At 46.8% G+C, this 24,326-nt stretch overlaps 5 protein-coding genes across 5 annotated transcripts; 4 read left to right on the forward strand and 1 right to left on the reverse strand.

Moving 5' to 3' along the window:
• The first annotated feature begins 35 nt into the window (after positions 1-35).
• Positions 36-442, forward strand: LOC128268344 (uncharacterized). Its single transcript, XM_053005401.1, has 2 exons — positions 36-44; positions 128-442. Exons 1-2 carry the CDS (start codon positions 36-38, stop codon positions 440-442), a joined length of 324 nt encoding a protein of 107 aa, XP_052861361.1.
• A 1,513-nt stretch (positions 443-1,955) lies between these two features.
• Positions 1,956-2,332, forward strand: LOC128268468 (uncharacterized). Its single transcript, XM_053005575.1, has 2 exons — positions 1,956-1,964; positions 2,024-2,332. Exons 1-2 carry the CDS (start codon positions 1,956-1,958, stop codon positions 2,330-2,332), a joined length of 318 nt encoding a protein of 105 aa, XP_052861535.1.
• A 4,163-nt stretch (positions 2,333-6,495) lies between these two features.
• On the forward strand, positions 6,496-7,209 carry LOC128268138 (uncharacterized). Its single transcript, XM_053005160.1, has 2 exons — positions 6,496-6,598; positions 6,663-7,209. Exons 1-2 carry the CDS (start codon positions 6,584-6,586, stop codon positions 6,984-6,986), a joined length of 339 nt encoding a protein of 112 aa, XP_052861120.1. The 5' UTR covers positions 6,496-6,583; the 3' UTR covers positions 6,987-7,209.
• A 793-nt stretch (positions 7,210-8,002) lies between these two features.
• On the reverse strand, positions 8,003-8,686 carry LOC128278971 (putative protein TPRXL). Its single transcript, XM_053017694.1, has 2 exons — positions 8,548-8,686; positions 8,003-8,469 (listed from the first exon to the last, which is right to left on the reverse strand). Exons 1-2 carry the CDS (start codon positions 8,684-8,686, stop codon positions 8,003-8,005), a joined length of 606 nt encoding a protein of 201 aa, XP_052873654.1.
• Positions 8,687-20,426: 11,740 nt separating this feature from the next.
• Positions 20,427-24,198, forward strand: LOC128278972 (toll-like receptor 6). Its single transcript, XM_053017695.1, has 5 exons — positions 20,427-20,858; positions 22,028-22,157; positions 22,223-23,676; positions 23,745-23,872; positions 23,943-24,198. Exons 1-5 carry the CDS (start codon positions 20,427-20,429, stop codon positions 24,130-24,132), a joined length of 2,334 nt encoding a protein of 777 aa, XP_052873655.1. The 3' UTR covers positions 24,133-24,198.
• Positions 24,199-24,326: the final 128 nt, after the last annotated feature.

Consider the following 24,326-nt stretch of genomic DNA (forward strand, 5'->3'; position numbering starts at 1 on the left):
TTAGCAAATCAAAACAAAACGTAAACTTTAACAAAATGTTTAAGGTAATTGTAAAAAGTGTATTGTGTAAAAAGTGAAGGTTTAGTCGTAAATTGTTTTACTAATCTACCATATTATCATACAATAGATCCTCTGTTTGTTCGCCATTGTGGTCGTGGTTGCTGCAGGAGTCGTCGATCCGAGGCCATCCAACCCAGCGATTCCTCGACCGATGGAACGGATTGTTAAACGCGAAGCATTAGAGCCCGCCGAAGCCATGGAGTCAGCTGTGGAGGAGAAGGATGACCTGGAAAGGGCAGAAACGTTCGGCCATGGCTATCACAAAGTGATCCATGTGTATCCCAGGATTTATCCGGGATATCATCAATACGGCCATGGTTATCCTTACGGATATGCCGGATACGGATACGGAGGTTATGGCCATGGAGGTTATTACTATTAAAACGAATAAAGATCAAACATAAAAAATAACAAACATACCTTTATATTTTAATGGACAATATGGAAAGAAAATGTTAGCTGGAAGTTTATGCTTTAAAGCGTTGTTTTTTCTCTTACCGAGCAGGTCGTAGTTACAATCCGAAGATATTGTCTTGTATAAATACGGTTTGCTGAAATTTTCTTTAAAAGTATTTCTATAAAAACAAACGAGGTTTTAGATATTCAAAAGTTCTTGTGAATTTTTCAGGTTTAATTGATTCTATTTACACATAAACATTTCATCGTTGAAGGATACGATAACAGTAAAAAAATGGAATCTAAGAACATACGATAGACCGTTTCTATACGATGATGTAGATTGATTGCGATAAGTGATCAATGTAAAGTACTCAAAACCGTTGTTGGACCTAAACCTAAACAAAAAATTCTGCTAAACAATTAATTTGTGCCTAACTAACCTACCTAGAAACCTACCCTACCTAATCCTTCGGTTTGTACCTAGAAACTAACTGTACCTAAATTAATGATGGTTTACTTTTCTAAAGATTTTTAAGGTTTAGATTATAAATTTTTTGTATTAGAACGTTTCGATTAAATATTAAATAAAAGCTATATTTTGGCTCAGATGTGTGCTCGTGTTTTCTGTTTTTGTCGAACCTGAGATGTGCAAACTTTAAGCATGTCGTTAAGCATAGAGTGCGCATCTCTGTACTGCAACCTTGAAAATCCTCTAGCAATGGCAACCAAGGTGTGAATTGAAAACTCATGCGTGGCAGTCAAATTCCAAAACGAATGAATAATCGCTCGGAAATTCTGGAGCCCCGATCTCGTATTTTCCAACAGTTTAAAATGCTGATGTGCGCTACTTTTGGCGCCAAATGTATGTCAAATAACAAACAACTCTAGCTTTTAGTATTTTCGAAGGTTCTTTGTTTGTTCGCCCTTGTGGTCGTGGTGTTGATGATGATAAGTCCCACCTCTTACCCCTGCATAGGTTTGAGAAGGACGGTTTTATCTATAGATAATTACAACAATAACAAAATCAGCGAGAGGGGCCAGAATGGCCGATCCAAGGGTATTCTCTAATCGTTTGACAAACGAACATGGCATGTCCACTTCTTAAAGAAAATTCTTATAATTTTTTATAATGTTCTTAGTTAAGTTGCAGTTCTATGTATTTGGTTTTCCAACATATGAATACTACAAACTCACGACGTTATTTACATAAAAGGAATGGCAATTGCCTAAAACATTATACACAAGACGAAATGATCACTATGATACATTCTGTCTAATTGGACGAACATGTGACGTCAATGGATTTCGGGAGTCCTATACTACATTTGCTTTGGCAACAGTGGCCATTTTCGCATGTTCTATATAAGGAGGTAGTGCGACGTGCAGCTGACGATCAGTCGAAATCTGGTACGTGCATTGGGAAGATATATCTCGTATCTCGTAAAAAGATTTATTGCGTTTCACGTCAAAAGTTTTCGTTTCGAGAAAAGTTCAACATGTTTAAGGTACAAGTGTAAAATGTGATGTGTTAATGAAAAAGAACTAAAATTGTATGGTTCCGCAGTTACTGTGTCTACTTGCCGTCGTCGCATTCGTGGCTGGAATGCCCAACGGTCACCAAACGGCTTCCTTTGGAACTTTGAAACCGATGGAACCGGACCCCATAAAGCTGATCGCAAAGCGCGAAGCTCCTCAGCCAATTGCAGGAAACACCAATGAGAACGAGGACATCAGTGCTGTGGAGGGTCAAGACGATATGGACAAGTCGGAGACATTCGGTTATGGATATCGTCGTTACTATTACCGTTACCCGAGATACCATTATTACCCTAGCTACCGTTATTATCCGTATTACAGCAGCTATTATTGGTAGTGGGTTTCACCTTTTCTTGGAATGTGTTTCAACAACAAGAGAAATATACAGGTCAAGTTTTACGTTTATTTTTAATCACGTTTAAAACAGCCGAGCGTAATGGAAATTACAGGTATTAACGATAACGACATAAAAAATTGAATATTCGAAAAAAAAAAAAAACATATTGTGTAACGTAAAACGTGTAACGTGTAAACAATCGAAGTTCAGCACTATCTTCACCAAAAGTATTAATATAGACTGGTTGGTGGGTTCACTTTACTGAATAAAATCTATCATTGGCAATCAAACTTTCGATCGTGTGTTCTGTTAAATCCGAAATCGATCTCGATATTTTTTATCAAGGCGTTTACGGTTACAGTCAATGATAACTTATTAGAAACGATACACAAATCAAATTTCAAATCAAATCACAAGCTGGACAGAAACACAATGTAACAACGTAACCGAAAGATAAATATACACGTATGTTCAATAATAACTACTCACATTCAAGAAACTTTCATCCATAATTTTGACTGATGAATTTCCGGAAAATCAAATATGTATTTGATGCACACACTTATTTGTCATGCTGACTGGAACTCAGTAACTCTATCTCGCCGATCACTGTCAGGATCTAAATATCATATGAAAAGCACAGGAAACATATCACATTCCGATTAGATGAATACTACCGATGATTTTTCGTTTTCGTTTGTAGATACATAACGAAATAACTGGCTGGCCGGTTGAAACGTTTACAGTTTTAGTTAAGTATTTTCAGACTACTTTTTCCACATTTAAGTTTTTGCTTCTATTTATAAAATGTCATTCTACATACATTACAACTTGAAAGAGGTAGAATTTCGGAAAAAGTGCCAAAAACTCTACACTAAACGACTCAACCACCAATTACAGAAAGCTTTATTAAACAAAACTCTCCGCTACAACTAACTTTTGAACTAATGTCAAGTTCACAATCTTCATCTCACCACACCACACACATTAAATGCTGCATCACAGAACCTAGGACATATCAGCCCATTGACGCAATCCTTATCACTCGGCCTTAGCGGAACACGAAACGGCAGGCAACTAATAACCGCGTGGCAAACCGCAATTAAGTTGAATTTTGATCTCGTACATCGGTTTGCTTTGCAAGAAAAACGATGTAAAAGCTTCATTTTTGACGTCGGTAAATAATTATCGCCGTGAAGGGGTCATCCTTGCCGCAGGGATGCTGCACACTTAAATGTGGCTTATAAAAGCACGACATGTTAGATGAGCTCATCACTGAACTAAAGTCCTTCGGAAGGTTAGCACATCACTACTGGACAGTCTCTTTTAAACAGTCTTGGTTTTGGTATGAATTTGTTGGCCACAATGTTCAAGGTAAGTGGATCGTTTGAATCCGTGAAGAATCACACGAATAAATCTTTGCTCTGCTCAGATTCTCTGCTTGGTCGCAGTTATTGCTGCAGTTGCAGCCATGCCGCACGCGGTTGAACAAGTCTCGGATAGCGCTGAGGTTTCTTCGTCGGTGATTGAAAACAGTGAACCAAAAGTGGCCGGTCTTCAGGCAGGCGAGAACGATTTGAATGCTGATGAGGATGCCAGTGGCACGGCTCAGGACGACATGGATAGGGCAGAATCGTTCGGTTACGGTTATCGTAGAATAATTCACGTCTACCCGGGTTACTATCCACGGTATCATCACTATCCTCGGTACTTCTATTATTATCCTCGGCACTACTATAGCCATTACGGACACTATTGGTAAATCACCGTGCCAACGTGTGTTGTGCAAACATATTCACGATTAAATACCCGAAGACAGGCCGAAACATAGCCTTTTGCATTGTTCATCGGCCATTTAATTTTTCATCAAAACGTGTTCAACAAATATTCTTTTTACATGATTTTCACAATAAAATGGCGACAAAAATATAATGTTGTTTGCTACTTGAAGACTATGTTAAACAGAGAAAACCAAATATTGCGATTTGCACCATAGATAAGTATTTTACCTATTTTACTTTGATCACGTTAGACACTTCACCCCATACTGTATCCGATGCTGCGTTTCAGACTTATTGTAACACTGCTGCACACTTACACTACTGTATTCGACTTCTGTTCTATATACACTTTTACACTTGTTGGACGCTCTTTTACGTTATTGAAGCATATATTAGATTATCCTCACATACTCGCTTGTTGTAATACTATGTGTTTGTGTTGTGAACTATGTGTTTGTAATAGGTCGTTTTTTCACTTTTCAGTGGACGAAGGAAGTTACCTTTCCAATAGCTATAGCATCATAAAAGATGACCTCACGATGGTAATCTCTTGTTACATGGTAAACGATAAACATGAAACATTGCGGCTTCATTTCAGCCATTTTGATCGACCTGAGGAGCTGGCAAAGGTTGAAGGAAAAGAGATTTTAGGCACTAACTGGGTGTTATATATTTGGTGAAAATACTGGCTGAGATTTCTCCACGGACGGGTTGCTTATCCCTACTATCCAGAACTCGCTAGGCGTCACAGCACTAATACTACAAACAATACTAATACTTGTATAAACGCAAAATAATATAATACTTTCTTTTCGATACTGAAGTGTTGGTATTTTTGTTGATATTTGTTAACACATATTTACGTTATACATACACAAATACGAAAGAAAACCCGTAGTTGTGTGCTGCTGTTTTCAATATATGGCAGAACCAATCGTTTTGTGTTGCGGCACACATCTTCAATTTCGCTACCTAGAACGGTTTCATTTTGTTCATTCTACGCCGCCAATTGCCTATTTAGATACCCGAGTTGAGCATGAGAAATGCTTAAGCCTTCTGTTGCAATAATTTCTGTGGATAGATCGCATCGCTTACGCAAATGCCGAACACCGGAAAAAGATGAGCCGAGGAATTCCCATCGCTATCCCGTTCTTATTTAGTTTTTAGTATTTATTAACAATATTGGGTTGGACTGCTTCGGACACATCAAGCGGTCCCAATTTCGGGGGTTTTTTTCAGCGCAGAAAGAAAACGAGCTTCCCACACGCCCGGGACACCACCTTCGATCCGCGACTTTCTTCCCGACCAAAACTTCCAATAATTAACTAAACAAACTCGCCGATTGACGTCAATGGGCCACATTTTCGAATATCAGGCTCCTCGGACACACGAATCTGAATCGGAAAGCGACATCTCAACGCCCGGCGCGCTGCATTCCTGAAAAAGAACGGAAAAAGAGGATTTGGGAACTGGGTGGACCGCGTGCTGGGCCGCGGGGGAAGATATATTTCGCGGTTCGCAGGCCGTGGCAGGCCTTCGAGGTAGGATAAGTGCGCGCGATCGGTAATCATAAAGTTTTGGGGTCTTTTCAGTTGCTATAACTAAAATACCAACGGTAGGGCCCACGATAAACAGGTTTAGTGACGCAAATGCGATCGAATGAAGGCGAATTTGGAAGTGGGACGCGCGCTCTCGATCGGTCCGTTGTAAATGGCGACTGAAGCACAGGAAATGGGAAACAGATTCTGCGCGCCGAACCCTGCTGTCGTCAAACGAGAGGCCCGATGGCGCAGTTGCAATTTAGTTTAAAGTTTAAATGATAAAACGACGATAATGGGCACCGGTTGGCCACTTCGGGAGCTAAAGCGATTAGTTTTACTGGCGATCAAGGGCTTACGGCCCTGGTTTGCAGAGTTGGTCAAGGTCAGTTGTAGGCCCTTCTCCTAGATTAGGACCACACCTGCGAGCGTGCAGCCGATCCCCTCACACATGAAATACACCATCCAGCACCGATTAAAATTTTGATGGGCTTTTCCTATCGCACAAAGTGAGACAGATGTTCCGTTCCGTAGGCGCGTGGATGAGAAAATTTATGCAAATTAATGCTGAATCTTGTAAGTCCGAACCGAAATGCGAAGCGGGCATAGAAATCTGTGTTAAGTGTGCTGCATACTTTTAGGCGACACGATGGAGCGCGAACTACAGGGTGACACATAACGATGGAGGCGCTTCGTTTCCATCACGACGATGCGCACTGCACTGGTGGAAAAACAATGAAAAGGAAACAATAGCTATTGTTGCTTGTTTTATCGCAACTGCAGTATGTAAAACACTGATCGTTTGTGTTAGACGTGTTGTATGTTTGCATGCTTTTTGATCAGTCGCTGGTGGTCCACGTTCGGTTGAACGTCTTCGACGAGATAGCAACACTTCACGAGTGCGGCAAAAGATCGATTTCGATTTCGGAACGATGATTCCAATGATGGTGTGTATAACTCGATTGATTCCGCCGAACCTCTGTTATTTGCTTTATTTTCCCTCCTTCCCAGAGCCGTTTGTTTATTTTGGTGTACCTTCTCGGCGCATTGCTTCAGACGACGCTCCAACAACCGGTGGCGATGGACGAAGCTGAGAAGGATCGGACCATACCGGCGATTTACGGTACTCCACCCGAGCCGGCAGTGAAGGTGCTACGCGAGGCACGTCCCATAACGGACCGGGAAAGTTTGCAAACTTCCGACGATATGCAGCAGTCAGAGTCGTACACGTACCGTTACTACCGTCCGTTGTACTACCCGGGGGTTTACTATTCGTACTATCCGCGCTACCGTTGGTACAGACCTTACTACTACTACGACTGGTGGTACTACTGAGCCGCCTTTCGCAGGCCACCCGATTACTGAAAAATGACCCGTACGAGCAGTGTGTTAGTTGTTACTCTTCCTAGAGTAGACGGAAGATTCTTTCATTGTGGAACACTCGTCATTCTATCCAAAAAACCGATCCAAAGTGCCAATCACAAGATTGTTTTATTTGCTTTTTAGAATACGTTCTTTGTCACGCTAGAATGAATAAAATTGACGTTCACCCTTTCCGGAAAGCATAACTTCGGCGTGTTTGTGACTTTCAAGAAACTAGACCCCTATCCAAAAGCAACACTATTTTGAGAGCAACACTAGTATGACCAATCTAATTTTATATCGTTTGTGTCGACACCGGCAATCGCCAAGGTTTCATGTGTCAGCGGAAATAATGGCAGCAACCGTACGTTTTATGGTTGGTCCACCTAATAAAACGATGATCTCTTGCCGCCTGCGATGTGTCCACTGGAGGTTCGGCGGTAGGAAATGGAGCTAGAAATCGAAGCGTGACCACTGCGACCAGCGTTTTAGTGGCGCAACTAATAAATAGGGGCACGTGTGCCTTTCCGGTGTTAATTTTCCGCGCAAACCCCCTTGGTGCGACGTGCGAACATAACCTTCACCTCAAAAAGGCTCACTAGGCCCCTAGACGTGCGCGTCGGATTGCAACAATCGGATCGGATATGCTCGGCGACTTTTTGGTGTTTCGGACAACCGGTTCGAAGGAATGCTTCTGGCTTAGTTCATGGGCGTGTATTTCGATGAGTGAGTATCACATTGGTGCTGGTGGGTGGTGTCTTATAAATAGTGGTCGGCGCTCTTCTAATAAGCAAAAAAAAAACTATGTATGACAATTTTGACAATCGGCACTGCCACACGCCACGCTGGGTCCCCGGGCCTCGCCAACCAGTCTCTTCTGTGTCGCGAATCCGGAAAAAAGTCTAACGGAAACACTAATGCCACTCTCTACCACTACCACTACGGTGCTGCGGTCCTGGGCGCCGTTAATGATCCTGAAATTTTGAAACTCATTTTTCAGGCAGTGGATCATCGCCGTCGTCGAGCGAGAGGCCGCCCCCCGCTTTGGCAGTGGTGGCCCCGGAAGTGCTGGCAGAGCTCTGTGATGTTGATGATGATGGTGTTGGTGAAGGTGGTGCGGATGATAGCGAAAGGGAGGACGCGGGTGGTGACTGGGAGGTAGTTGGTGCTGGGGTGGAGGTTGGAGAACTCACCGGCGATAGCGATCCGGACACTTTCACCGTGCCCGAGTACGACGCGGATTTGGTCTTGTCGGGCGACGAGTAGCTCCCCGGGTACGACTTGTACGCCGGGTACGACGACGTGTGCGACGAGCTGTCCCATTCCTCGGAGCTGTGGGAGCCACCGCCCGCGAAGCTTGAGCCGGCCTTGGCCAGCAGGAACAGCTTCCCGAGACCGACACCCTTCACCACCAGGGCACCGATTCCGGCCAGACCAGCGACACCAGCTAGCAGGACTACGAAAGAGAAAAGGGGGGGGTTCCGAAGTGGGTGGGGTGTTAAGGTGGCTCCACAGGTCGACCGACGAGGCGTACCAGTTTTCGGGTCAAGGAACGCCGATTCGGCCGTTTCCAGATCGTTCGTCTCATCGTCCTGTTCGAGCTGTTCGCTCCACACCAGGCCCACGATCAGCACGAACAGCAAGGCACTGCTGCCACTTCGGAACAGTTTCATCGTAGGTCAGCACACCCGGCTGGCACACTTTGGCTGGCTGTCACAACCTGTCACACTGCCGCGATCACAAAAACCCCACAAATCACCGTCACCGTGCAAAGCTGTGGCCGACTGATCCGTGCCAAACGCCCAATGCAGCTTTTTATACGGGCGCATCACGCCCGGTTATCTTCACATTCACAACGGCAAAACACAAAAAAAAACATCAAGCTCACCATCGCGCCACGCCACTTCAGTGCCCCACGCCGATGCATCCTTCACGGATGGGGCCACGGCTCTTCACGGTGTGGACACTGCTGCGGTGGGGATTTCGAATTGAATCCATTTCTTCGTGCGTGCCTAACGTGTGTTTCCACCGGGCGGCCGAGTGAACCGTATTTCCCGATTAGCGCCATTAGGGTGGACCAGAACCGTTGGCCAAAAAAGCACCCAAGGACAACGGCGACCGGATAACTGCGACCCACACGGCCGTTCAGAAGCCTCGTGAAGCTTTTATTGGGGAGGCCGATCGCGAATTCAGTCGCCCCTATCAGCTATGCTAATCCGGGCCGAACGGACTTGCTGTTAGTAATTCACGGCACGTTTGGCAACCCGTGGGGGGCCCACGGGCTGACCTGTTAGCATTAGCGGTGGAGTGTGTAACCTTGAGGGCTCACTGCCCTCTGCGGAGCCCACAAGCCGAGCGTTTTGATCCCAATTGACCCTGCGCGAAAGCGGCTCTCGGTAAACAGCCGCGCGCGTTCTCTGAAGTGGGGCGTTTGGTTTGGCAACCGATTTGTAGCAATAGCCTGCGCCCGAAAGGACACTTAACCTGAATCAACTGGCTCATCCTCGACACGTGGCACAAAACCCGGGTGTGATGCAATGTAACGGCTGCGCGGCTGTTGGGTGGTCAATTAGTTACTATAATTGGTGGAGGCTGTGGGCCATCCAAGAGCACTCACCCGAAGGAAGGGTGCTCGAGGCGCCACTGCACACTGTGCACATAACGGTGCACCATAATGTGCTCAGCTTGCGTGCGTGGTGGCGTCTCAGGCGCCGCCCAGGGTCGCTGCCACACTTCGATCCGTGCGATAAGGTGGCCGTTTCGGTGGCCTGTCATTTCACTCCAATTATCAATTCCGTAGCCCATAATTTTCAACTAATGCCAGCCGAATGGTAGCCCTGCCCTGTGCTCTGTGACAATGGTGGAGGTCAGCAGATTGGAAATTTTGGAAACCACCATCTTCGCGCATCTGCGGTGATGAATGCGATACACGGCACGGCACCGCGGTCAGTTCCAAGCCAAAGCCTAGATGACATCAAGGTCTAACGAATGGCAGGGGGAGAAAAAAACCGAAGCTTAACTTGAACCGAAATACAAAACTCGTTTCGAGGACAGCCGAATATGCATGAGCTAGAAACTGCCGGCCCCTCCCCGATGGCACGCCCGCTTCTGGGCAGAAGTTGATTGAACCGCCTACCGAGAGTTTTCCTTCCCCCGTTCTTCGGGATCCGCGAGGTGTCGAATTGCCGCTAACCTGACAAAGGGAATCCTGTTTATTTGATTTTGGGCCGCGAACCGATCGCACACCGTGTCCGTGTGCTGTTGCTGTTCTTGTTTGCCTTGGACGAAACGGTGATCGTGATCGTCACCCAGAGATCGTTTCGAGCCCTTAACCTTTGCCTATTCGTTAGTCATCGAGTCAGAGGGAGCGGTCCGGAGCATGGAAATTGTCGCCGTTGACATGGGATTCGCATGGCATTCGTGCCGGACGCCGTTGCAACGTTCCGTGCGCTATGGCGGTTGGTAAATGAGAGTAAATATTAGGTTGGCGAAAAAGAAATTCTTTTTTCGTTAGATGGCTGTAGGGATCGATATCTCGTACAGAATGGAAGAGACAAACAACGTTTATTGTTTGATAAATTATGCTGATTTATGCTGAAATTATGAATAGTGGTTATGTTGTTTTTTTAATAGGTAGTTTAAAAAGAAATCCACTATTTTTGCGAGGACTTCGAAACATTATTTAAGATGCTTTTAATTTTCCGATGTTTGTCAAATATGCACCGTAAAAGTACCTTCACAATGCCTCTCTCTAAGAAGTTTTGGCCGTTATTGGCGAAAAACTCGAGCAATCCATTTTCACAATTTGTTTTTGATCTTAATTTTTCATCATTTAGGAAATTTTGTAATGCGCGAAAAAGGTATCAATCGCTTAGTGCAAGGTCCGAACTATATGGTGGATGCATTAACACTTCCCAACCAAGGTCCCGGACTTTCTGGTGAGCCACTAAAGACGTGTGTTACATTTCGTTGTCCTGTTGCGTTCCATCTGGACAACGAAATGTAACACACCTTTTCTTTTAGTCGATTCTGGCCGTTGTTGTTTCACTTTCTCGGCTCCCAGGTTAGAAACAGTTGGTACTCAAAGGGTTCTCTGTCCAACTCTGGACGACGGAGACGCTCAGCTCTCCCCTCCTGCTGCATAGCCTTCCGAACTACGAGAAGAAACTAGCGGGAAGGTAACAGAGAGCCAGAGACCTCGACAATTAACAGCTCGGGCGGAGATTCTCTCTTGTTGTTGTTCAGGCGATCGGGCAAGCTAAAATATGCAAGCCCTTCCTTCGCGGGAACCTGTTTGCCTGCAACAGTTTATGATGCTGTTTTATTTAGTTTTTATGCTTTTTTGCTTGCACAGATAGGCTCGTCATCGAAAATGTCGATAAAGTCACAGAAATAATCGAAACATAAAATAGTTTTAAACCAATTTGAATCGAATTTCCATCTGCAGAGCTTTGGCCGAACGACCCAGTTCTTAAGCGGATGGTGACCGCGAAAGAGAAATGAGTCACTTGTGACAATATTGTGCGAAAACGATCGTGATCACTAACGGCCAGGACGGTTCTACTGTGTATTTGGTGGGACTTGAAAAGAATAATCTATATATATAAAAGAGTACCGCGTTATTGTTATTCCCTTTATAACTCAAGAACGGCTGAACCGATTTGGCTGAAAATTGGTGTGGAGGTAGCTTAGATCCAAGGGCCCCAGATAGGATACTTTTTATAATCCGATCGCGTCACAATGAAGCCACAATACGCACAATGTGTTTTTTTTCATATACTGCAACGGGACAGACAGAGCGAGCAACAGAAAACAATTGTTGGCTTCTCTTTCTCACTAATGCAGCGTTCCCCCACCCCCCTTTCCCCCTTCCAACAAATAAGGTCGTCGCGATCTCTTCCACTGAGGCGGCATCGACAAACAAACGATAGACAGAGAGCGAAACAGCAAGCAATTGTCTCTCTCTTGCGTATGCTTACACTCTCTCTCACGAACGCCGAATAGTTTGGCAAATTGTCAGCCAGTGAGAGAGCCTCCACTAATTCTCGCGATCCGCCACTGTGAGCAATTGTTTAGCGACAAAGGCGGATCTCCTTTCTCATATCTCCTTTCATCCTTCGCGTCGCAAAAAAATTAACGTGCGTGGAAATAATATTGAATACTTCATTTTAAACATTTGCTTTTTCGGGAAATAATTTTAATCGTAGGGAAGCATTCCCCAGTAAGTATTTACTTAAAAATAGTGAAATTGTACCGTACCGTGTTTTGTTTGGGAAAAAATGTGAAGGTTCGTGTCAATTCCACCAATCCTGATCTTCAGGTGAATAAGGAGATACCAGCTAACAATTAGGAATGCCAGCGCCAAATCGTGAACTGAATAACGTATATAATCGAGATGTTTGGCGCATGTTGCGAGATGTTTTGGAGGGGCAATGATTTTACTGTCCTGAAATTTCCGCCAAACACTGCCAGTAATTCCAAGATCAGCTGACGAAATGAAGTGCTTCTCTTCTTATTGGACAACGACCGTTGAACGGTTTTAGCCTGCACCAACCAGCGACAATGTTAATCTCTGATACTCTTTCTAAACGTTCGTTTTTACGGGCCGGGTTGTTAGTCCCGCGCCAACCCCCCTGGAACGCCGGAATCGGGAATCGAACCCATGGCCAGCTGCGATACAGGGACGAGCGTTACCGACTGCTCCTATCACCGGGGGCCCATTGCCTCTGGGGCGAAACAGAGTTCGCCGGGCCTGCTAGTTTATTATAAGTTGCTTCCGTGTGGCCAAACACTAAAATCCAGATCTCTACTGTCAGCTACTGAACCGTTTGAAGCTAGTGATTCATCAGCAACGGACAGCTAGAAACTCCTGCAACCTTTTTCTTGTGTTGCAAAACTTCCTGAGTGATAAGAAATTGGGATCGCGAGAAGATTGTGAAGTCGATTTCTAGTGTTTTTCGCCAATAAGGACGAAGACTTTCTATGAAAGAGGCATTTTGAAGCTACCTTTAAAATGGCAAAACGGTGCATATTAGACATCGGAAACATCTTCAATACAGTTTCGAATTTCGCACAAAATAACGGATTCCTTTTTCGCCAACCTAACATTTTGAAAGCTCGGCTCGTGCACCGGTAAATGTTTCCGGCCGCAGCCTTTGACTAATTGTTGGGGACGAAAAATGTAAAGCACATTTACAGCCACACATAGTGGAGCGTTGGTTAGCGGGGGCCTACGTATTGCGCCTATTCACCGAAAGTTTATCAAGCATAAAAGGCCTGCGGAATCGAAACCGGGGGGCGCCAAATCATGGCGAGCTGTTCGTCATCTCACTAGCGCCGCTCCAGGGTGTGGCATTACATTATTGGCGCATTCAATTCACACCTAATTTGAGGGCCACGGTTCGAGACCCATCCGAGATGGGTCCGGTTCGGATAGTGGCGTTGCAAATCGTTCCACTTGTGCAATCGGGTCGGTTTTGTTGGCCCCACGAACCACAACCCAGGCGGCAGTACCGCAGTAAGATCGGTAACAGAAAAGGCACGATGTGACATAATGTGGCAGATTGTTTAGGGGTGGCGAATAAATCTTTTCGGCTCAGGTCGGCTTCCACGGCCCGGCTAATTAATGATGTTCGACCTAAAAGGCGAGCATTTGGAAAATCATTCAACACCGAAACGAACGGGTCCTAAAGGCTAATGAGCAATCGGTTAATCGTGAACGATAGATTGCGTGTTTCAATTTACGTTAAACAACATTGTTAACCATATTTTGGGGGAGGATAAATCAGTTCAGCAGTGTCCACACACACACACAGTCGTCGTAGAAGATCGACCCCAGGAGCATCGATATGGCGCATCCCCAAAATGGCAACCAAACGCGTCGAAAAGCGCTACGAAGCTTTCGAAAACATTGGTGTTCGGTCACGTTCGATTGGGGTTCGGCTCGCCATCCTGATCTGCAGCAGCACCCACACAGACACACATACGTACGCGGTCATAAAATCCCCGTCCAAATGGCAACGCGTTCCAATTCGCAGCATTTTAACACCAACGGCTAGCAGGGGTAGCAAAAAACCCTATCCTAAACCTCCGTCCCAAAACCTGAAATAGATACGATCGAGCGCAGCAGCGCAGTTGGGCAGAATGTTGGAACTTATTGCTGACGACGACGACGAGGCGTCTTGGCGTTCTGTCGCAACGATCGCGTACTTTGGCCGGACGGCTTAGGTATGTGCCGACTTGTCCAAGTTCGGCGCACTCGGAGTAGTTGGGCTCGGTGGTTTAGTCGTCCATTAGTACATCGGTGTGCAGTTCGGCGTGTGTGAGTTCGGTCTGAGATCGACTTATCGCGAAGGCACGACGCACGAAACACTGCAACTTAACACTGGATATACAAGGGTCAGCAAAATATTATTTTTTATTTGGTTATAAAAAACAAACGGCTGAATATTTTTCGATGCTCGATTTTTATTTGAAAGGTTCATTCAGGGCATTTATGTATTAACATACAATTTTGATGGAAAACATACAGAAAGTTGGAAAATATGAAAAACCTATTTCCAAATTGGTACGTCTTCAACTCAAGCGGTGCGATATTGGAAAATCTCACTCCATTGAAGCTTATTTCCACATCGGTGGTTATTTTAATATTTACGCGAACAAACCTGCAACCATTGACCACCTCTAGACCCGAAATCGAATTGCTATAGCCGAGATAGAGCCAGAAACAATCGAAAATGTACTCAAAAATAGGTCGATCTAATGGGCTTCTGTTAAGCCAGTCGTGGAGGACATTTGACCGAAATTGTTTTTCAAAAAAATATTGTCTAGAATGCACCTTCCAAATAAAAGTTCATGCATCGAAAAATATTAAGCCACGTGTTTTTTTTAATAACCAAAACAAAAAATAAAGGATCATATATGGCTCACCCTCACCCTATTGAAAACGGTGCTTTATCTAGTGCTAAGGTTGCGCCGCGTGCCACGATCATCTCCGAGCGCCGATCGTCAACTCCTCGCCGTCCGATGTTTGGTGGCGAATTTTCCCGCTTTTCATCCCCACCTCGCGCCGATCATCGGGTAGCAGTGAAGAGAATGGACGGTGGTTGCCTTCGTCAAGGTCGAATCGAACGCGAGAGAGTGAGTGAATCGTGCGTTCGGACGAGGCGAGCGAATTGCCGCGGTATGGCGGTGTCGCGTATTTTCGGAGGCACCACCATCGCCCAGTGTACGTTGTTCGGCCGTTGAGTGCGTGTGTTCCGTCGTGATCCGTCGCGAAGATCGCTGTGTTCTATTGCGTACGGTTGTGGGAGCGCGGTGCATGCCTTTTTGGTGCATTCGTTCACTTGCGTCAGCAGCCAACGATGATGTGCCCAACCCGCCAACTGTGCTCAGTGAGTGTGTGAGGCCGCCTGGCCTGAGCCTGAGCCTGAGCCATTTGTGACACAAATTAAATGTCGTTTTTTTGCCCGTTTCGTGCGCAGATCATGATCGCAGAGATCGTCAACGTTACGCTCGATGTTGGTGGGTCCGACGGTCTGCTGAGTGGGTCGCTGCCAACCGGTGACCTTTCGGGTGGCGCGACCACGGACTCCACCGTCCCATTCGATCTGCTGGTGAAGAAGTTTTGTGAGTGTCACGAGTGCCGTGTGTGTGTGTGTGTGCCGGGGATAGTGTGCTTCCGGATGACTGATGGTGTGGTGTGCTTTCCCTTTCACAGTTCGTGACGCTGGTGTTCTTCATCTATCTGGTGCAGATTGTTAGGTTCCTGACGCTGCCGCTACGCGATCGGCTCGAGCAGCGGGACGAGGCGCAACGCCTGAAGCGCATCTGCATGATCATCGTCAAGGCCGCCCTCTCCGGGATGGCCAGCTGAGCAGTGGAATGTCGTTTTTGCTCTTCTCCTACACGTTCGCGAGCGCCGCCGATTTCGTCAATCGTAGTAACCGCCACGGCGCCACAACCGCGCCAGGGTGAATAGTTTTATTTTGCAATTTTTATGTCTTTCCCTAACCGAATCCACGCCGCCGCCGATGACGACGATGATGACGATGATGGTGATCGATTGCGTCCTTTCCCAAATATCGCTCCACGGGGGCGCGTGCGCGTTTCGTGCGTTCAATGATGCAATTCGCGATATAAAGCCCAGACGGCCCAGACTGTCCAATACGGTACCGCCTTGCGCGTGACTTGCGCGACGCGTGAAGCGACCGGGTCCGGCATGGCGGGGGGCAAGTGGTGGGTACGTGAACAGATTCGAAAGTGACACTTTTATGCGCTGCACCGACCGCTGCCACCGTTTTCCGGCAGCTCCAATTTCTACTGTGATCACACTCAGCTCACGCTTCTTAGTATTGTATTTTTTTTGGGGCTTTACACGCGATATATTATTTTATTGTTTTATTTCCGACTAGCTAAATAGAGCCAGAGTGACAGACAGAGAAAGAGGGAGAGGGAGGATTGTGAAGAGAAACTTTTCTGGAAGGCTGTGCCGAGAAATAGGTATCAAACTAAGTCAAACGGCTGACCCCAATGCATCTGAGCTGTAGAGCTGTATTAAATCTGCCACACCGAACGCGGCCCACGGGCAGAAATGTGGGTATAGCTAATAGCGTACAAGATGGATTGATTGGCCGTTGTTTTTCCACTTCCAAATGCTTCAAACTGCTTTCAAACCACAACGGAGCGACGGCCGCCCGGGCCAATCGAATCCAAAAGCTTAAAACCGCGACGCGATGAAACGAAAAGAAGACTACTTGAAAGCAAACGACATGCAACATAAACACTGGCACTGTTACGAAATATGAATTCTTCGGACGCCGGAGTGCGCCAGTCTGCACGAAGAACCGGCAGTCCCCCTGGGGGGCTGCAGGCGAGAGTGAAGTACGCACGATCGGAGTGCGTGCCCGCTGGCCGTGATATCACGTTTCTCGGGCCGGCCGAGCAGCTTCGGATTAACCGGTTCTTGCGTCACCGAATGCGATCGCCCGCTGCAGGCACCCTGCACCGAGCGCGGTTCAGGCCGCTGCCGTGGCATTGAAAACGCAAACATCCTTGTCCGTGAGGGCAGCGAGGAGCCACCGAAGAAGAGAAGCGCCCAAGGGTGGGAGCATTACCGTTGACGTGGGCTCGAGGGTTCTGTACGCCCTCGAGGCGGAAGCCTTGAACCGCGGCGGGGCCATTACGAGCCGCCCAGAGTGTCGAAGCAGGAAGTGAACATCATAAGCAAAATAAAGCACCGAAACTGTGTACATGGATGCTCTCGAATAGTGAGCGATAGTGATAAACATAGCTTAAGAGATCAGGTAAATAAAAAATATTATAAAAAGGCCCAAACGACATCGCTTGCATTTATTTCCACGTTGACGTTGTTCAGAAAAGATGTTTACACGTTCGGGTATGTCTTGAGCTTAAAAACGATCAGTTGCGGATGATGTAGATGGTCTTAATACCGGAAAAGATATAATATTAGGTCTGCAAATTAATTCGTGCGGTTTCACAATAGATTGCATTAGTCACAATATGTCACCAATTTTTTTAAATTAAATATGTGTTTGATAGCTACTGTCATTACGCATCTTACGTAATATAGATTATTTTTGTTAAAGTATAAGCAACTCCTTTCATAAGCATCGAATTGTGTTCCTTATTAAGTGTTTTTGCGGGGATTACTTTAATATGATGAAAAGTGTTACTAAGAAAAGAAAAAGAAATCCATTATTTTTGGGTGAAATTCAAAACTTTATTTAAGATACTTCCGATGGTCCGGTTTTCATCAAATATGTACCGTTTTGTTGGAAAATTTGTTGTCTTTTCAAAGGTAGGCTTATAATGACTCTCTTGTTAAAGGCTTAGTCGTTATTGGCGAAAAACTCGAGCAATCCATTTTCACAATTCTTTCTTGATCTCAGTTTTACATCACTCAGGAAACTTTGTAATGCCCGAAAAAGGTGTCAATCGCTTGGTGCAATGTCCGGACTATACGGTGGATGCATTAAAGCATCCCAACTAAGCTCCCGGACTGACGTGGCGCGCCACTAAAGACGTGTGTGACATTTCGTTGCCCTGATGGAACACAATTGGACGGTGCAATTATTGACAGTAGAGATTTTGTGTTTGGCCACACAAAAGCAACTCATAATACACGATTCCTCTCAAGTCCACCATAAACCCAGTAGAACCTTACTGGCCGTAAGTCCTGGTTTGACCACCCTGTAAGCTGCATCACCACGCTTAGACCACAATCATTTTCACACAGTATTGTCGTATGTATCCCATTCCTCATCCCCAGTACCCATCCGTTTAAGAAATGGGTCGATTTCATTCCGTTTTGCCAAAATTGCGCAGATGGCCATTCGAGCCATAATGTTTTTTGGTGTAAATATCGTGGCACCCAAACATCGAGCTTCTTTGTGGATCCAGCGTTGCGCAAATAGCTTAAAACTATTTGATAGTTAATCTTAGCTCCTGACCGATGCTCTGATTACTAACATGCCGATCAACTTCCGTTATCTCTGTGATTTTATCGACATTTTCGATGACGTGTCTGCCTGGGCCAGGTGCATCTTTAACATCAAAAATAACTGAAACAAGTCGACGAAACCAAAGTTTATCCCAACTAGCTGTTAGAGTATCGAGACCATAAACACCTTGCACATTTTCAGCGGGCTAGCTTGAATTTTCGCCTTTTTCAAAGAAAAACTGTAAAATGTACCGAATTTTCTTTATGGTGACTTTCATTGTTAACATCCTGTAACTCACAAACGATTCGAACAAACAATAAACAGTGAAAGCATTTTTTTAAGTGGAAAGTATCAGCTTTAAAATGAGCCTTTACTTGAAACTATACGATCGATACATCACAAGATATCGATCACTAAAGTCATCAACCGAGAAAATAGTGGATTTCTTTTTCCCCAACTTAATATTTTTATGGATGTTCATGGTAAATTTGCTCTTACTGACAGAACGTGTCGGATGTGGTTTGCACGGTTAGAAAGTAGTGATTTTGACCACATGACAGTTTCCCTTCGTCTAAGTACCGTGGGAATGATTAGAAAAATGTCTTATGGGTTTCACATGAATTGAAAAAAAAGAGACACTGAAAGAAGGAACACCAATTGAAAATTGCTGAAAAGAAAGGGTGTTCTTGTACCGAATCGTCATTGGCGATAAAAAGGGGAGCTATTACAAGAATCATAAACCCAAAAAGGCCTGCATGAACCAGGTCCACCGCAACCAAAGCGAAATATTTATTGCGCAACGGTTATGCTGTGCATATGATGGGATATGAAAGGTGTGGTGCACTATGAGCTTTCAGAACCTAATAAAGTTATTGAAGGACAACCCCATCGACTACAATTAATGCATTTGAAGCAAAGCTGTGGCCATAAAACGACGAGAATGGGGTAAAAGACATGATAAACTGATTTTTCAAAATGACAACGCTCGACCCCACATCGCAAAACCGGTCAAAACCTATCCCGAAAATGTCCCCCCGCTGTATTTACCAGATGTTGCTTTTTCAGACTAGTATTTGATCCGTTGCATGAGTAACGATTTGGCAGCACAGCGGTTGGCTTTTTATGAAAATATTGAAAAAAGAGTATCTGAGTGGATCGCTCCTAAAGATAAGAAGTTCTATCGGCACGGAATCGACGAACTACCTAAAAACGGAAGATAGTAGTAGCTAACGACGGACACTGCTTTCATTAAAGTAGTCATACGTTTCGCTGTTGTAGTTAGGTCACAAATGTTACCCGAACCGCACGAATTAATTTGCAGACGTAATAATATTGAACATAGTAATGTGACGATTCGAAATTCAAAGGTAGCCCAGCCCAAGCTTTCCCCAGAGCTTGCCCAACAAACTACAACATTATCACTCCGTTCGGCCATGACAATTGGAAAGCGGCGACGCGCGCCATCGCTACTATCTAAATTAAACTCAGCCGACCGTCAATCGGCCGACGTCCATAAAGATAAATCACGACGCCAAATCTGCGGCAAGCTTCTGGGTGCCCGACCGACTCACCGAATTGCCGGTAGATTGCCGGGCAATTTTTGTCAGTGGCGCAAAGTGGCGTCACTCCCCCGGCCGACAAGCGATACATCCTCCCACCCAGACGAGCGCATCGAAGTGTCACCGATTGATCGACTGCCCGTCCTGGAGATGCACATTTCGAGCCACGATTCGAAATCGGTTCCGTATCGGTTCATCGCGGCTACTTCTGTCGCAATTACGGGGGTGACACCTTTATCAGGGAACCGTCCGTTCCGATCGGCCTCGCTATCAGATAATGGAGGTCCCACTCTCTGGCGCTGACCACGTCCGAGCTAGTGGTCGACCGGCCCAGCGGCAGTGGCTGGCCAGCGGCTAGTCCGTACGGTTGCCTAGCGTCCGGAGCATACCGAATGGAAGGTTCTTGGCCGGAATCGGTCCGGTTCGTCGTGGCAGTGCTGCTGTTTCTTCTCGGGCTGTCGTGCTTTCCGTCCCGCTGGACTTCCGGTGCCCAGGTCGTGCCCGACGACAGCGAGTGTGATGTGTTGGGTTGCGGTGGGCCGTACGAGTGCCAGGGTAATGGGTGGCCCAACTTCCTGCCCCGGAGACCCGGCGGCCCGTATAACATCCCGTCGCAGAGCACGTTCCACGTCGGAACGGGTCCGACACGGCCACCGGCCGAGTGTTTGCTCGGCACCGCCAAGAACTACTTGCCCTGGCTGGCGGAGGATGGCCGGCTGACCGTGGCTCCAGGGCAGCACGCGCTCGATCTGTCCCATCTCCACCTCACCGACGCCGGTCTGCACGTGTTAGTGCACGGTCTCGCCGAGTACCTGGCGTTTGAAGTTAGTATCGTTCGTTTGCGATGTTTTCCGATGTACCCGATGAGTGAGTGAGTAACAAGTGCGCCCCAGCAGCTGGCCCGATTGGTTTGTGTTGTGATTCTTCTTCACGGTTGCGACCGCAGTTATCGTGAACGATAAGATTTTGAACGATGTTTTTTTATTCGGTTGTTCGCGCTCGCGAAAAGTGTTGTTTCCTGTCTTTGATGGTTATCGCGACGTTGGTAACCTTGGAAACGGCCATAGTGCGGGCAGGCTGCTCATGGCATCAAATGTCGTTCCGTGGTGTAGCGAGAAAATATAGAATAAGGGTGTCTGAAAATTGTGCCAAGTAAGTGATGCCAAGTGGGACGAAAAGGAAAAACAAACCGTCCCAACGCTTGCTCAGCGTCGGCACAGCGATTTCCAGAAATCTCTCGGCCACCGGCCACAGCGTGAGTGGTGATTCAAATTCCAACGTTCTTCAACGGCCACTTGAGCCTTATCGGAGTCGGGCAGCAAAGGAAGTGAATGGAAATAGATTGACCGAACAACCTAATTCGTGAAAAGCCAGACCCACCGCCGCCGGAACGCTTCCGGGATGATTGTGGTTCATGTTTCCCCGTCCCCGGCCCCTTGGCTACCGTCAGAAGATTAGCGTCCCACCGGTTGTCCACCACACCCGGTTGCCCGCGATTAATGCGCGAAATGCCACGAATTTAAATTGAACCGATAGCGATCCACATAATCCTCTGCCTACGCAGACTGCAAATCTATGCGACTTAGTGTTATCACCTCGCGGGCTGAGCTTAAACAGATACCGTAGTCGTAGTCGGGCAACAGCTTGTCTGTGGTGCGACTATTCGAGGGAGAGTCGAAGCCGTTTTGGTGTTTGGGCTTATCGAGAAGCGGATCGTGTCACAACCGCTTAATATCCACGAGTAAGGCGAGTGTTTCGTGCCTTAAAGTGCAATATCACACGATTCGATACGTGACATTGTAGTCTAGTCTAGCTCTGGTATCCACGTGGTTAGCGGTAGTCGTTTCTTGACACGAGCTCAATGATGGACAATAAAACCGAAGTGAAGTGCTGATGATGTGTACTTGCAAACATCGGCGATTTCACAAAAAATCGGGTCTAGAAAACAGGTATCGAGAGGTAAAAACGTTAACCTTGGCTTTCACTTTCACAGGTCGTTCAACACTTAACGTTAGCTAACAATGTCCTGCATCATATACCGACGCCAACGTTGGCACAATTTCCCAACACCCGGCTCTTGTCAATGCGTGGAAATTCTTTCACAGAACTGTCCGCCGATTCGAGTAACTATCAAACTGTCCCCTCGCTGTCCCCGGACTTCTTCACTTACGATTTCCATTTGCTTCAGTTATTTACTCCAAACTAGCCTCGTTGCCGATGCTCCGGGTGCTGGATCTCCAGAACTGTAGTCTGCGAATAATTCCGTTAGATTTTTTTGAAGGCACCCCGAATCTACAGTTCCTGTTTCTGGCGCGCAATCGCATCACGACGCTGCCGGTCGAAGTGTTCCTTCCGCTCCGGAGCCTCACCCATTTGGACCTTTCGAACATGGACACGAAGCGCTACGGAGAGGAGCGCATAGAAAATCCTTTCATGAAGCTGATTGCGGGGCTGGATTTGCACCACAGCGTGTTCTCACCGCTCGCCAATCTGACGTTTCTCGATCTGTCCAACACACGGCTAGAGTTTCAGGCGTTCATTGCGCTCCGGTCCATCAAGAACAATGTCCGGTACGTCAGCTACTGTAACATCGGGCTGCCGGCCATCGTTGACTATCTGTTTCTCTCGCGATCCATCGAAATGCTCGACATTTCGTACAATGTCGGTGTGGCACAGACCCTGCATGGGCGTAGCTTTGGCCTTCTGCGCAACACGCTGGAGGTGCTGTACTTTAAGGATTCGATGGTGCAGCAGCTGAGCTGGCTGGCACCGCTACAAAGGCTACGGGTGTTGAACCTGCGCGGCAACATAATCCGTTCGCTGCACCGTGAGGACTTTGTCGGTCTTACCAAGCTGGAAGAGCTCGATCTGAGCTACAACTACATATCGGCGTGGAACCAGCAGATCCTCACGTACACCGGCGCCCTGCGGAGTGTGAATCTGCGTAACAACAGCATCGTGATCTTGACCACCGATATGCTGCACGATTTCTCGCACCTCCAGGACATGGGCCTGGGCGGAAACACGATCCAGTGTTCTTGCAACTACCTCAAGTTTTTGCGCCACACCCTGCACAATGGCAGTGAAACGCCCGGCTTCTATGTGATCTCGGCTGAGCCGCTGTACGCGGACCAGAACGCCCCGGGGACGCTGGCTTCGCTGCAGCACGTCAAACTGTTCGATTACGACGAGACGGAGTACTTCTGCATGAATTTCACCAGCAACCAGAAACTGGATCCTTTGGAGCTGCCCGACTGTGTACTAGCCGACGGTGACGATGAGCTGAGTGAGACGGGCACACCGGAGGAGTTGACGGCTGATGCAACCGAGAACGATGCGCTAGTGTACGTCTTCATCGCCGTGGCGGTCACTCTGATCGTGGTGGGTGCGGTCGCACTGTTCTACTACTGGTTTCACATCAAATACTTCTTTACGATCCTCAAAAACTCGGCCATACTGAGCTTCTTCAACGACGAGCACCTGTACCTGGACAAAAAGGGATTGCTGAACGATGGCGAGTTTCATTACGACGTGTTCGTGAGCTACAGCAATGCGGATCGCAAGTGGGTGCTCGATTATCTTCTGCCCAACATGGAGGGCGTGAGCCAGATCAACCTGTGTCTGCACGAGCGGGACTTTGAGGTAAGCAGGGCGCACTCAATACGCTTACGCAATGGCATTAAAATGATGTGCGCTGAGTTTTGTTGTAGGTTGGCTACGGAATTCTGGAGAACATAATATCCTGTATGGATCGTTCACGCTGCTTGATGTTGATAGTGTCGGAAAGCTTTCTACTAAGCCACTGGTGCCAGTTTGAGATGCACCTGGCACAGCATCGGTTAGTAAGGGACGGAAATGGATGGTTTACTCGAGGGCTAATCCCATTCACTTCGCCCGTTTGCTTGCAGCTTACTGGAAACGCGGCGAGACGAGCTAATACTGGTGCTGCTGCAGGATATTCCGCGGCGCAAGTGCCCGAAAACGCTCAGCTATCTGCTGAAAACGAAGACCTACATCAAATGGCCAACGGGTTCGGCCACCGAGCAGGCCTTGTTTTGGAAGCGGCTCCACAAATCGTTGATGGTTTCAAAGTGTTAGGCTGCGTTCACTACGCTCGGCGGGTGTATGAACGCAGCCAGTCGTTAGTGTTTCATATTGCATACACGCAGGGGTATAATGCGCGCACGATACATTTAGCACAATGTGTTTTAAATTACACGTTTTTGAATTACGTAACGGAAAAGGGAGTTGGATGGTGGAAAACAATGCGCGCCAGACTTAGCACGTACCAG

The sequence above is a fragment of the Anopheles cruzii genome, chromosome 2, assembly GCF_943734635.1.
Source record: "Anopheles cruzii chromosome 2, idAnoCruzAS_RS32_06, whole genome shotgun sequence".
Classification (NCBI taxonomy): Eukaryota; Metazoa; Arthropoda; class Insecta; order Diptera; family Culicidae; genus Anopheles; species Anopheles cruzii.

What these genes read in the sequence shown, in the direction of transcription:
- LOC128278971 (XM_053017694.1), bottom strand. Translation starts at nt 8,686, where the DNA reads ATGAAACTGTTCCGAAGTGGCAGCAGTGCCTTGCTGTTCGTGCTGATC. An exon ending in GTTCCTTGACCCGAAAACTG is followed by an intron (nt 8,470 to 8,547) that starts GTACGCCTCGTC and finishes TCTCTTTCGTAG; the next exon opens with TCCTGCTAGCTGGTGTCGCT.
- LOC128278972 (XM_053017695.1), top strand. Translation starts at nt 20,427, where the DNA reads ATGGAAGGTTCTTGGCCGGAATCGGTCCGGTTCGTCGTGGCAGTGCTG. An exon ending in CCGAGTACCTGGCGTTTGAA is followed by an intron (nt 20,859 to 22,027) that starts GTTAGTATCGTT and finishes TCACTTTCACAG; the next exon opens with GTCGTTCAACACTTAACGTT. An exon ending in AGAACTGTCCGCCGATTCGA is followed by an intron (nt 22,158 to 22,222) that starts GTAACTATCAAA and finishes CATTTGCTTCAG; the next exon opens with TTATTTACTCCAAACTAGCC.